The sequence below is a fragment of the Alosa pseudoharengus genome, unplaced genomic scaffold, assembly GCF_046254945.1.
Source record: "Alosa pseudoharengus isolate Yale_2024_CS ecotype anadromous, Long Island Sound unplaced genomic scaffold, YU_APseudo_1.1 YU_APseudo_1.1_scf_4, whole genome shotgun sequence".
Taxonomy (NCBI): domain Eukaryota; kingdom Metazoa; phylum Chordata; class Actinopteri; order Clupeiformes; family Clupeidae; genus Alosa; species Alosa pseudoharengus.
In genome coordinates, this window is record NW_027468774.1 from 27,928,544 (window position 1) to 27,940,055 (window position 11,512).

At 42.9% G+C, this 11,512-nt stretch overlaps 2 protein-coding genes across 2 annotated transcripts; both read left to right on the forward strand.

Moving 5' to 3' along the window:
• Positions 1–958: 958 nt before the first annotated feature.
• On the forward strand, positions 959–6,715 carry rundc1 (RUN domain containing 1). The gene is made up of 5 exons (XM_076265728.1): positions 959–1,638; positions 2,536–2,694; positions 2,943–3,141; positions 3,375–3,470; positions 3,729–6,715. The coding sequence occupies exons 1-5, from the start codon at positions 1,249–1,251 to the stop codon at positions 4,637–4,639; spliced, it is 1,755 nt and encodes a 584-aa protein (XP_076121843.1). The 5' UTR covers positions 959–1,248; the 3' UTR covers positions 4,640–6,715.
• Positions 6,716–7,288: 573 nt separating this feature from the next.
• On the forward strand, positions 7,289–9,812 carry rpl27 (ribosomal protein L27). Its single transcript, XM_076265729.1, has 5 exons — positions 7,289–7,363; positions 8,021–8,103; positions 8,223–8,392; positions 8,520–8,630; positions 9,726–9,812. Exons 2-5 carry the CDS (start codon positions 8,023–8,025, stop codon positions 9,772–9,774), a joined length of 411 nt encoding a protein of 136 aa, XP_076121844.1. The 5' UTR covers positions 7,289–7,363; positions 8,021–8,022; the 3' UTR covers positions 9,775–9,812.
• Positions 9,813–11,512: the final 1,700 nt, after the last annotated feature.

Below are 11,512 nucleotides of genomic sequence, written 5' to 3' on the forward strand. Positions count from 1 at the left end.
CACAGCACCAAATGGCAACGTCATCAGCTGACCCGTTTACAACGTTGGGGCAACATCACTCCAAATACTACATGTCAACGTCATTGGCTGACGTCGCGGGGACATTTCCTGATACTAAATGGCAACGTCATCAGCTGACCTGACCATGATGTTGTGGCAACATCACTCACAATACTACATGGCAACGTCATTGGCAGACGTCGCGGAAACGTTTCCCACGGCACCAAATGGCAATGTCACCAGCTGACCTAATCACAATGTTGTGGCACCGTTCTTAACGGTATCAAATTGCAACATCATCAGCTGACCAGGTCACAACGTCGCTGCAATGTCACTAATGGTACCAAGTGACAACATTGTCTTGCAAAGTAGCTGTGACGTTGCAACAACGTAGCCAGAAGGTAATGTCGCTGTGACCAAATGACAACTTTATGGCGACATTGCTGCAACGTCATGTGTTAGCTGGGTAACCGACCGTGACACTGAAGATTAGCTGCACATTGAGTGACTTTCTTTGTATGATAATGTGCTATATAAATAAACTTGAACTTTAACTTGAAAATGCCAAAATAACAAAGACGTCGTGCATGATAAGTAGACTACGGCTGAATACATAAACATGTAGCATTCTAGCATCTTGCATTCATCCATTCATCTAGAGCCATATAGATATCTATTGTTGTTTATTATTACTATTCTCCTTATTATATTTGACCAACATTCTGTTCCCTGTTCAATTTTAAATATTATGTTGTTTTGTATTTGTGTGTCGCTTTGGACAAAGGCGTCTGCCAAATCCATAACCATAACCAAGAAGCCTATAGGCTACCTAAACTCAAACATTCTGTAGCCTACTTTGCCTGTTTTGTTGGTCCTGGCGTATCCAAGGAAATGTGAAATGCTGGCGTCATCACGCTCTACGTGACATCCTGGTTTAGGAAAACACTGAGCTGTATGCCAACTGGATTAAGGGAAAGACCTGCCATGTCCCACAAAACATACTTACAGATTGAGTAAATCTACTGTTGTGTTGACGTAGCTCATCTAAAAGTATTGACGCACAAAGCAGGATTCAAGATGGCGTTGCACCTGCTACTACAGGTTTAGATTATTCAAACGGAATCAAAATATTGCCCTAGTTAAGGGCACAAGCTGAAAGTACGGGTTGATTATTTTACGGGTTAGCCTACTGCTGGTCCGGTTTTTAACTAAATCTCGAGACGGCGACGCTGTCCAGCTGTGAGACAAATGTCAGAGGAGCTGTCAACATCGGACAGCGAAGCTGCCGTGGTTGGTCATGGAGAACGATGGGCTCCGGTTGGAGCTGTGGCCAACCCGGAGGATGAACGAGGGAAACGGGACTTGCTGGAGCCCAAAAGGTTAGGCTCGCTGTCGGCCAGCGAAGCTGAGATGGCTGCCAGGCTGCGGAAACTGGAAGAGGAGCGAGAACTGTCGAATTCCTCGCTTCTCGCCCTAACATCACATTTTGCACAGGTGCAGTTTCGACTGAAACAGATCGTTCATGCACAGAGCGATGAGAAGGAGAGAATGCTCATGGATCTCGAGGAGTTCGCTTTCAAAGGCTGTCCGCATGTTGTTGGCTGTCGGGCGAAGGATGCGCAACTGCTGGAGAACTCGGTGAGTGAGTAAGCTAGCCCATACTATCAAACGACAGCTGTCATGTGTCTGGATGTACGCCTACATGTTGCCTATGAAGTCTTCCTAGATGTCCAAAAACATTATTTAGAACACAGTGAGTCCTGATATTTATTTTCTCCATTAGCGTAGGCTACTCAGTCAAAGACTTAGGGATGCAAAGATGGAATAGGCCGATTGAGAGTAGCTTAGTATGCATGCTTACATGATCCACTATTTGCTTCAATTAAATGTTACGGCGGTCCCGGCCCTGGATAAACAGCATAACATCAAAGAGGCACGCAAAGTTATGTTAGAGCGAGAGAGATGAACAGGGAAGCAATCAAAAGCCTCCCCGCTCGCTCATGCACGCACTGTGTTCTCAGCTCTGACAGATTACATTATCCTGATGTCTTTGGTTATTCAGTTATTCCACATACACACTCCTGAATGCTGATAGGCTACGTTATGATTTTAATGATCAAACTGTGTGGAGAATCAGTAGTGTAAACTGATTGCAGAAGGGTACAAAATGTGCCATTGTTTTTCTTGTCTCCACCCATGCACTCATAAAAAAAATCTCTTTTCTGGGAATTTGCTGTAAAATTGTTTCCTTTTTCCTTCTGTGCTCTGTACATGCCATCTGTGCAGGAGGAACTCGTGAGTATTTTCTCTAAGATCTGTCTTCACCTCTGTCTTGCACTCTCTCTCTCTCTCTCTATCAGGCCATTGTAGCCTAAAACAAATCCTCTTTCCTGTGAATACATTATACGGTTTCTATCAAACAAATATTCAACTTCAGCAAGTTGTTTTGCATTCCTCAGATTCTTGTCTGATTAGCTGTTTAATTCTATCCAATTAACTAATGTTTTTTGTGTCCATGTGCTCCTTTGATCACAGAGTGAGCGGGAGAAGAGAGAGCGCTTAGAGGCCCAGAGAGAGAAGCAGAAGGAACTGATAGTGCAACTGAAGACCCAACTGGACGACCTGGAGCGCTTTGCCTACCAGGAAGGCAGCTATGATTCCCTGCCTCAGTCTGTGGTGATGGAGAAGCAAAGGGTAAGTGGTTCTGTTCTTTGCATCCCTTGCCTCTGAAATGTTGGTAGTGACTGTGTAAGGAGGATGAGGATTAATTTGTTGATTCACAGGTTTTTCCTCACTGTTTCTTACTTTTATAAAAAAAAACATCAGCTGTATATTTTCAATCATTTTGTTTTTTAGTGAAAAACATAATGCATGTACAAGCATGTACCTGGCTTTTGAGGACGTGATCTCAACAGTGTCTTCATGACGTGTATTCTCTGCAGGTGATCATTGATGAGCTGATTAAAAAACTGGACGTGAATCTCAATGAGGACATTGGGCAGCTGAGTCCAGAGGAGCTGAGGCAGAGAGTAGACGCCGCCATCGCCCAGATCGTCAACCCGGCCCGGGTCAAAGAGCAGCTGGTGGACCAGCTCAAGACCCAGATCCGAGATCTGGAGATGTTCATCAACTTCATCCAAGGTACGTTAGCTGCTATCTGAGAGGGCATGGTGTTGCCAATTCATTTTTCACTGTTACAATCTGTGGTCCCACTTGTCTCTATATTGCCATCTTTATATTGATTCCTCGTGAATCCAGTTCTGTTTGGTGTTTTTTTTTGTGAAACTCTCATTTGGCATTGTTGCATTGTATTAAGCCACTTCATATTAAGTGACATACACATACACACATTTTGGTCTTCCATGTGTGCATAGATGAGGTGGGAAATCCTTTACTCTCTGATGGTCAGCACAGCCAGCAGGCTGGGACATCCCAACCCAACTCCAGAGGCCCAGGGGGGAGAAAGAAAGGTGAGTTGTTTGGGGTGTGTACTAGTCACAATGCTTTATACTAGCCATGCTGAATTAAAGCCATCCCCCATTTAATGTTAGTTAATGTAATATTTAATGCATCTATTATGCAGTTTAATGCAATATAATGTAATCTTGCTTTTTATGTATACAATGCATTCTAGCTATTTAACCTGTGATAAATTCATGATATAGTTGAGTGTATTCCGGTATTCCAAAAAAAACAAACATATGTATTTTGTTGTTTGCTGTGTGCAGTGGACCCCGAGCAGGCCCAGAGGATGCGTGAAACTGGCCTGCAGCTGATCCAGCGTGCCTTGGCCGTCCTGCAGATCTTTGCCGTGAGCCAGTTTGGCTGCGCAGCGGGCCACGTGCCCCAGACCCTGTGGTCGCAGGGCAGTGAGGCCAGCCACCCGGACTACGGCCCCCTGCTGCAGCGTCTGGAGGCGGCCGTGGAGAGTGTGCGCATCCAGGCGGCCGGCCGCCAGTCGGTCTCCCAAGAGGAGCAGCACATGGTCAGCTACACAGTGTGCCTGTCGCCCGGCGGGCCGCGTGACGAGCTGACCACTGCCGTGCGCAAGGACCTGGCCATGGCCCTACGTGACCTGCTGGCCCACGGCCTATACGCGCCCTCGCAGGGCATGAGCCTGGTGCTGGCGCCCATCGCCTGCTTGCTCCCCTACGGACCCGGTCAGGCCAAGAACATGCACCCGTGGGAGCTCTTCGTCAAGTACTACCACTCCAAGGACGGCCCGGCGTTTGTGGAGTCGCCGGCGCGCCAGCTCTCGCAGTCCTTCAGCCTGCCCGTGGGCGGCGGAGGAGGTGCCGGGGCGGGCGGCGGGGGTCCGGTGACGGTGACGCCCAAGCAGTCGCTGCTGTGGGCCGTGCACTCGGTGCTGCACGAACACAGCCGCTACAAGCGTGGCGCCGACTCCGAGTTCAAGGCGCTGGTGTGCGTGGCGCTCAACGAGCGCCGTCTGGTCTCCTGGCTCAACCTGCTCTGCAAGTCGGGCGCGCTGGTGGGGCCACACTACCAGCCATGGAGCTACATGGCCCAGACCGGCTTCGAGGGCGCCCTGCGCATCCTCGGCCGCCTCAGCCACCTCAAGTTCAGCCTGCCCGTCGATCTGGCCGTGAGGCAGCTCAAGAACATCAAGGACGCCTTCTGAAGTTGGAGGAGATATAGGGGAGACGACGGAGCCTCTTTCAGCTTTCTTGCCCTTCTCTCCCACTCTCTCTCTCTCTTCACTCTTTCTCTCTGTCTCTCCCTCTTTATCTCTATCGCTATCTCCTTGTAGTTCCCCGTTTGCCTTGCTGTCCTTTCCACCGATGTGCTCCTGTGTTATTCCAACTAAAGAAATGATGAAGAAAAGAAAAGAATGAGTGAGGGAGAAAAAGGCAGAGGTGAAGAAGAGAGGACAGTATGGAGACCACAGGCGATAGGCCTTCACTGTTGGTCCATTCAAACTAACGAGTGGGAGTCATAAATATGCTGCATTGCTATTCCCTAGCAGGGACATTTGTTATGATAAAGCTTGTGTTATCTAATGTTACCTGCAGAAAAATCAAACATCCTTAAAATGCTGGAAAGTTGTTACTTCTCTGTTTTTGCAGTGATTTCTGCATGAGTGCCCTACAGAGCAGTCTAGACAAATCGAAGTTACCAACACTAAGATGCTTGAATAAGTTGTCAGTGATGTCCATCATGAATTCATGTGTGTAGTACTTTATGTCCTATAAACTGCTACTATTAATGGAGAGCATATCAAGATCATTATCAGATGAGGCTTTGTTATGCAGTTTTGGGGTGTTGAAACTTTTTGCTGCATGCCATTGACAATGATTTGAATGTTAATGCCAATTTTTATCCTTCTCCTCATGGAGATTCCATATCAGTCAGCTATCAACTATACAGTGTGTGGTCTTCATACAGTAGATAACACAAAATACTCTCAAGGTTAGTCTCTTGACACTGTTACATTGTTAATTTTATGTGTTTCTTGTATTTATACAGGATTTCTGTCAGCTTTAGTCTATGAGTGGTCTCACCAGGGCGACTACTCAAGAATGCTTTTTGAGTGCCTATTAGAAAGAAAAGAGCAGAGGAAACATCCTGATAAACCAGGACTGTCCACACAGAAACATTAAATTACGTTGTATCAGATGTTAAAAGTCATTGTTCACGCGGCAAGTGATGGCAGCTGTCACCCAAGACATGGCATTTTACTGTCTCGTCAAATTGTCCCTGTGGAGATCAAACTGCAGGTATTATTAGTTGCCAGACAGTAAGGGACCAAGTCAACATGTTTCCTAGTGCTCAGTCCTTTGTCCCCTGAATGTAGAAAAAAAGGAGGAAAAGACCTGCTGCAAACGTTACACTATTATTTTCAACTATTTCCAATTACTTATATCATGTTGTTAATATATGTCAATTTGAAATTGCTGGATTTCTTCATTTTTGTAAGCAGTTGATGTCATATCCTCAACCAAAGTTGAGGAAACCATTTTGAAACCTCAGTGGCTTTTAGTGATCAAAAGGCCTGCTTGAATCCTCCCTCAAGTGTCAATCTGCTGCTTATGACCTTTTAAAGAAAGAGGCCATTTTAGTTCATATGAAAAGATAAAACTATATTTGTATAATCTATGCTTAAGCTTCCATTTTATCAAAGGGGAATGCTTTGTGGAACGTTTCAAGGTGACATTGTTTGATGAAGAGTGATATGTTCTGTAATCTTTACACATGCAAAATATGGTTGTCAAAGTGGATGCACACATATCCTGAAGTTCTGAATGTACCAAATTATTTATTCCCAATCTAATCAGGTATATTTGATTTATCTATGTAGCAAATTAGTCATGTCTATAGTTAATCCTTTAATGATATTCATTTACTGTATTTGTTCAAGTAATTTGTGTAGGGGTTCCTGAAATTATGTGTTTGTCCTGCATGTTTGTTTTGTATTATTTATTTATTTATCTATCAGCGAATCACTTTAGAAGTTATTTTGGGAAACTTAAATATATGTTTACCTGACAGTAATTCAGTTACACACTTATCTCAGAGCAAGATCTGTAGTGACTATGTGATTATGTTGTTAATTATTTCTCATTTGCGTTCTTAATGAATTTAGTGTTTAATAGCACTCCTCTTATACACATTGTGCACATGATCTGCTGTTACTCTTCAGTGTAAAATCTTATTTTTACCCATGTAAGAGAGACCAAATAAACCCACCAGGAACGTGGCTGATGTCTGATCTGAATGAATTATTTGAAAGCAATGTAGGCCCTACCTCATGGGCACTGTTTCATAGATGTACGGGGGCGGTCAGTAACCTTTGTTCCCACAAATCCTGGAAGACCTGGAATTCCAGAAACATTTTCCAATCATTGAAAACACCTGAAAATTTATTTAAAAGAATAAGTATGCTACTGGAAAAAAATTATATATAATCTTTCATGGAAAAATTTAATAGCATTGTAGCCCCTCATTCATTTAGCATTTGTTTTTTTTTTTTCAAATTGCAGGACATTTCTCAATTTAGCCTACAGTCTACAGTAGTACAGTACACTATTAGACTAATACTTTAATGACGAGACTTAGGGCCTACATCAATTTGCTTTTCAATTGATTTGCCTGTCATTAACAAGGGACACCCTATAGATATTTTTACAACAGGCCACAACAAGATTGACCCCCCTCGCCAATTTTATGGATTTTTTCCATAATATGATTGGCCGTAAAAGTCGAAATTGAACATTGTCATTACCACTCCAAAACATTAGGTGGCGACATAAACTTTTCTCTTGTGTTGAGGATTTCTCTGGTGTGAAAGGTCACGCGAACGCGAGCAACTTCCTTTCCCGTTAACGTCGGCCATAGTACACCATCAGTAAGTAATGTTTCCGAAGGAAAAATCTTTATCCATCTTTAAATTTAGTCGTCTTTTTCTTGTTTTCAGTGGCCCGTTTGTATTAAAGACATGTTCATTGATATAAATGTTTGTAACTTTTGTTAGTTTATGCTTGAGAGTCTTAGATAATGGAGATGTTGCCCAGGGCTGTTCGATATCACGTCTCAGTATTTGAACATGGCAGGCTTGTTGTGGAAGTGGTCTTTTCTTTAAGTCATGTTAACCGATCCACCACTATCCATAAGCTACAACGTTTGAGTCCATGCAGTTCTATGAATGTTGTTTGTCGTTCCCTCTAGTGTGTTCTATTGCCAAACAAGTTCAGCTCTGGTTATCGTTAGCATCGTCTGTCCAGTCAGCTTGATTTAGCCCGATGTCGGAACAGGGACAAGTGAAAATGTGTCTCGTGTATACATTGTTTTTGCATGAGATCCTATGCATAATGTTCCAATGTTAAGGAGCTTAGTAGAAGGTCATCAAACGTTTTTATGTGACAGTCTGTTGTTGTCTATTCTCCAGTCATTGTGGATAAGAAGGTATGGCTATACAGGTTTAAATCTAGATTGGGGAACTGTGAACATGTATCAACACTCTGAAATGTATCTAAACAATCATCTCTTTGGGATATTCAAATAGCAATGGGCAAGTTCATGAAACCTGGGAAGGTGGTGATGGTCCTGGCTGGACGCTACGCAGGACGCAAAGCCGTCATCGTCAAGGTAAGTTGTCTGAAGTCTATTAATAAGGGTTTGTGTTTGAATGCTCTTATGCATTGTTGACTGCATTTGGAGTTTCTGGGGTGCTGATTTTATATATCATGTTCCCTCTTCCACGACAGAACATTGATGATGGTACAGCTGACCGCCCATACAGTCATGCTCTGGTCTCTGGCATTGACCGCTACCCTCGCAAGGTGACCACAACCATGGGCAAGAAGAAGATTGCCAAGAGATCTAAAATCAAGGCTTTCGTCAAGGTGTTCAACTACAACCACCTTATGCCAACCAGGTATGGGCTTCTCTGACAAATGGGCAATTGTGTTCACACCTTAAACCGTGAAAAATTGATTCTGTATTCCCTTGCTTAGATATCCTACTCCATATAAACCCCTTTACACCTCTTGTGCCCTGTTCAGGTACTCTGTTGACATTCCCCTGGACAAAACCGTTGTCAACAAGGACGTCTTCAGGGACCCTGCTCTGAAGCGCAAAGCCAGGCGCGAGGCTAAGGTCAAGTTTGAGGAGAGGTGAGTCTGCTTTACTCGTTTCACCCAGAAATTGTTTTTTGGCATTAATGATGTGAATAAATGCGGTGTATAGTTAAATTAAGCGGTCTGAGCCAAGTCGGTGTGGTTCAGAGGTGGTACCTGAGACCACAATGTGTAGATACTCTAAAATGGTAAGACACACATGCATATGAATGGCCAGTAATATATAACAAGAACCCATATAGGCCAATTCCCTGGGCTCAAACTTTAGGGTGAAGGGGGTAGCAAAATTGGTAGTGTTGTATTTGTGACAGGATGAGCTCTGTCGGCATGAACACTGTGATTGGAAATGCTACATTTAGAACATGTGGAGCGTGTCCCCTTGGCAATAATGCGGTAGCGTCTTTTGCTTTGACTTTGTTTTTTGGTGTACTGTGCAAGTAGTCAGACCTGGACAGGTTTAAGTAGTTGAAAACACAGCAGATCTGGCCATTCATTTGTGTCATGTTACAACATGTGTTTTGAGTATTGCAGTGGCAAGTTGGTATAGGCCGGGTGACCCTACAGACCTCTGCATGTCTTATGTTAAATAGGCCGAAATATCTTTAACTGTGATTTGTTGGCTGGAATACATTTCACAGCAGAATCACTAAAAATGATACGTATTGAAGTGTATGCTCAGTAGCCTTACAGCTTGCATTAACCCATTCATGTAGTCTGCATTCTTATACGGATGTATTGCGGCTGACGTAGGTAACCTTTTCAACTTGCTTGACACTTCATAAGGTCACACACCCCAGTTTGGAGACAGTGACTCAAATACTACTAACCCTTTGTCTTGTACAGTGAACTCCTTATCTATGAACTGTCAAACAGATCAGGGGATGTAGGTTGACCCAAAGCAGAAAATGATTAGGAAACAATGCTACCTGCCACCTATTGTCTTGGTTACTGTTAATGTTAATTAATGTATTTGAACACATCCTAGCCTTGGAATATGCCATTGTGTTTTTATTATGTCAGATTTTGTTTTATTAGGATGGCCTATAGGGACACCATAATGGGTTTAGGATTTGTGTGACTCATGACCATTCATAAAGGTGTATGCTAAGGCCAATGTCTTTCTCTTTGCAGATACAAGACCGGCAAGAACAAATGGTTCTTCCAGAAGCTCAGATTCTAGGCTCTCAATCGTTTCTCAAATAAATATGTAAAAAATAAGTTTGATGACTGGTGTTTTGTTAGACATATTGTTGAGCAGGTACATTTACGGTAAGGCTTATCCTTATATTTTATATGGGTCTAAGATGCACTCTTAAAGTTAACATGCTACTTATCTGAGGCTGCTTACACATATATACATACAAACATACTTATTTTCACATAAGGCACACACTAGGGACTGAGATGACTTCACAGCAAGGTGTTTTTCGACCGACAAACCGTTCTTGAACCCTTCTGTTCAGAATTCTTTGAACCTTTGCGCTATCTAGTGATCCAGCCCACATTTCACCAGTTTAGAACCGAACCATGGATTCGTCATCAACAATGGGTGTTGCATGCAAAACAAAAGTTAATGAGATCCATAAACGGGGAAATTATATGAACAGTTGCCCTGTAAAAACGGCAGAAATTATCTGTTTAAAATGCTAGTCAACGTCTGCAGTGTAATGCTAGTTGACTAGTTTTGTTTACTCATGGCAACAGTTGATATGAATGGTAAACTCACACTTTTAACCTCCCCTCTGAACAGTAAAGTGACGCCCATTCCGGTTCGCAGGAAAAAACCACTATTTTCTGGTTCAAGCTCCGAACCAAAGTAAAACTGGTGCTTCTGCTGCCTTGACATGCAAATCAGCCATGGTTCCTATGCACAGGGAAAATATCCTACCCCAAAGTAGGAGCTTAAATAGTTATAGGTACTGCTGGTGGGGGGGGGGGGGGGGGCGGCATGTGCTGAGCCCCATGTTCATTCCCCCAAAGTGTAGCCTGTAGCTGCCTAGCACCTACCTCTTGATCCAAGATTAGCTTGCCATGTTTATTTTACTGCAAGGTGGCGCTTCTACCAAATTTGCACATACGTCTATGCTGGTTGTGCTAAGCTTCAAGTTGATTGATTCAAGCACTTACAGTACTAGGGCTACTTGGTTAAGTTTTTTCTTACAAAGTTGGATGTACCTAGGTAAACAAGTCATCGTTCTTAGGACAAGTTGCAGCATATAGAAGACCTACGTCATCCTACAGATTTCTACACAAATTTCTACCAGCCAGTACAAAATAGTCATCATTTTAAGCCAAAATAGGGGTCAACATTGAACAAATTTCAACAGAAGAAAACTTAACTGATTTTGTATCCTTAATATGTCCTGAGTAAGTGGAAAAAGCCCCGAAGAATCCCAATAGGGGAAAGTTTAGAAAAAGAACTAAATAAACCCTATTCATGTGCCTATACAGTATTTTTCTCACGCAAATAGGGAAAAAAAATTAACCTTCATCACCATGAAAATTACTGAGTTGATTACTTCAATCAAGACAAACAATGTATTACAAGTTTTTTGAAATTGTTAACATGGGCAAACAGGGCATAATGTAATTATGTATAGCTAATTTGTATAAATACCACAACGGAGCTAATAGTGCAATTTGTTCAACCTTTTTTCATAAAATGACTAAAATGAGAACGTGCTGTTCATGTTGAAATCAGATGATGGTGAAATGCAACCCCTTGCTTAGACTTCAACTGTCAAATCTCTTTGGACCTGGATAAGGCATGACATGAATGTCATCCTACACTGTATGATACTTATATGTTGAGTTTTATTTGCATGATTTCCCTATTTGCACACCACCTTGGTCCTCTGGTTCACTCTGGAAATAAAAAGTGCGAGAGACCATTGTGCTAAATTGATGGTGAAATTCCT

Excerpts from the sequence above, each read along its gene's own strand:
- rundc1 (XM_076265728.1), top strand. The coding sequence starts at position 1,249 with ATGTCAGAGGAGCTGTCAACATCGGACAGCGAAGCTGCCGTGGTTGGT. Across the intron at positions 2,695-2,942 it reads TGGTGATGGAGAAGCAAAGG|GTGATCATTGATGAGCTGAT; the intron begins GTAAGTGGTTCT and ends TATTCTCTGCAG. Across the intron at positions 3,142-3,374 it reads GTTCATCAACTTCATCCAAG|ATGAGGTGGGAAATCCTTTA; the intron begins GTACGTTAGCTG and ends ATGTGTGCATAG.
- rpl27 (XM_076265729.1), top strand. The coding sequence starts at position 8,023 with ATGGGCAAGTTCATGAAACCTGGGAAGGTGGTGATGGTCCTGGCTGGA. Across the intron at positions 8,104-8,222 it reads GCAAAGCCGTCATCGTCAAG|AACATTGATGATGGTACAGC; the intron begins GTAAGTTGTCTG and ends CTTCCACGACAG. Across the intron at positions 8,393-8,519 it reads AACCACCTTATGCCAACCAG|GTACTCTGTTGACATTCCCC; the intron begins GTATGGGCTTCT and ends TGCCCTGTTCAG.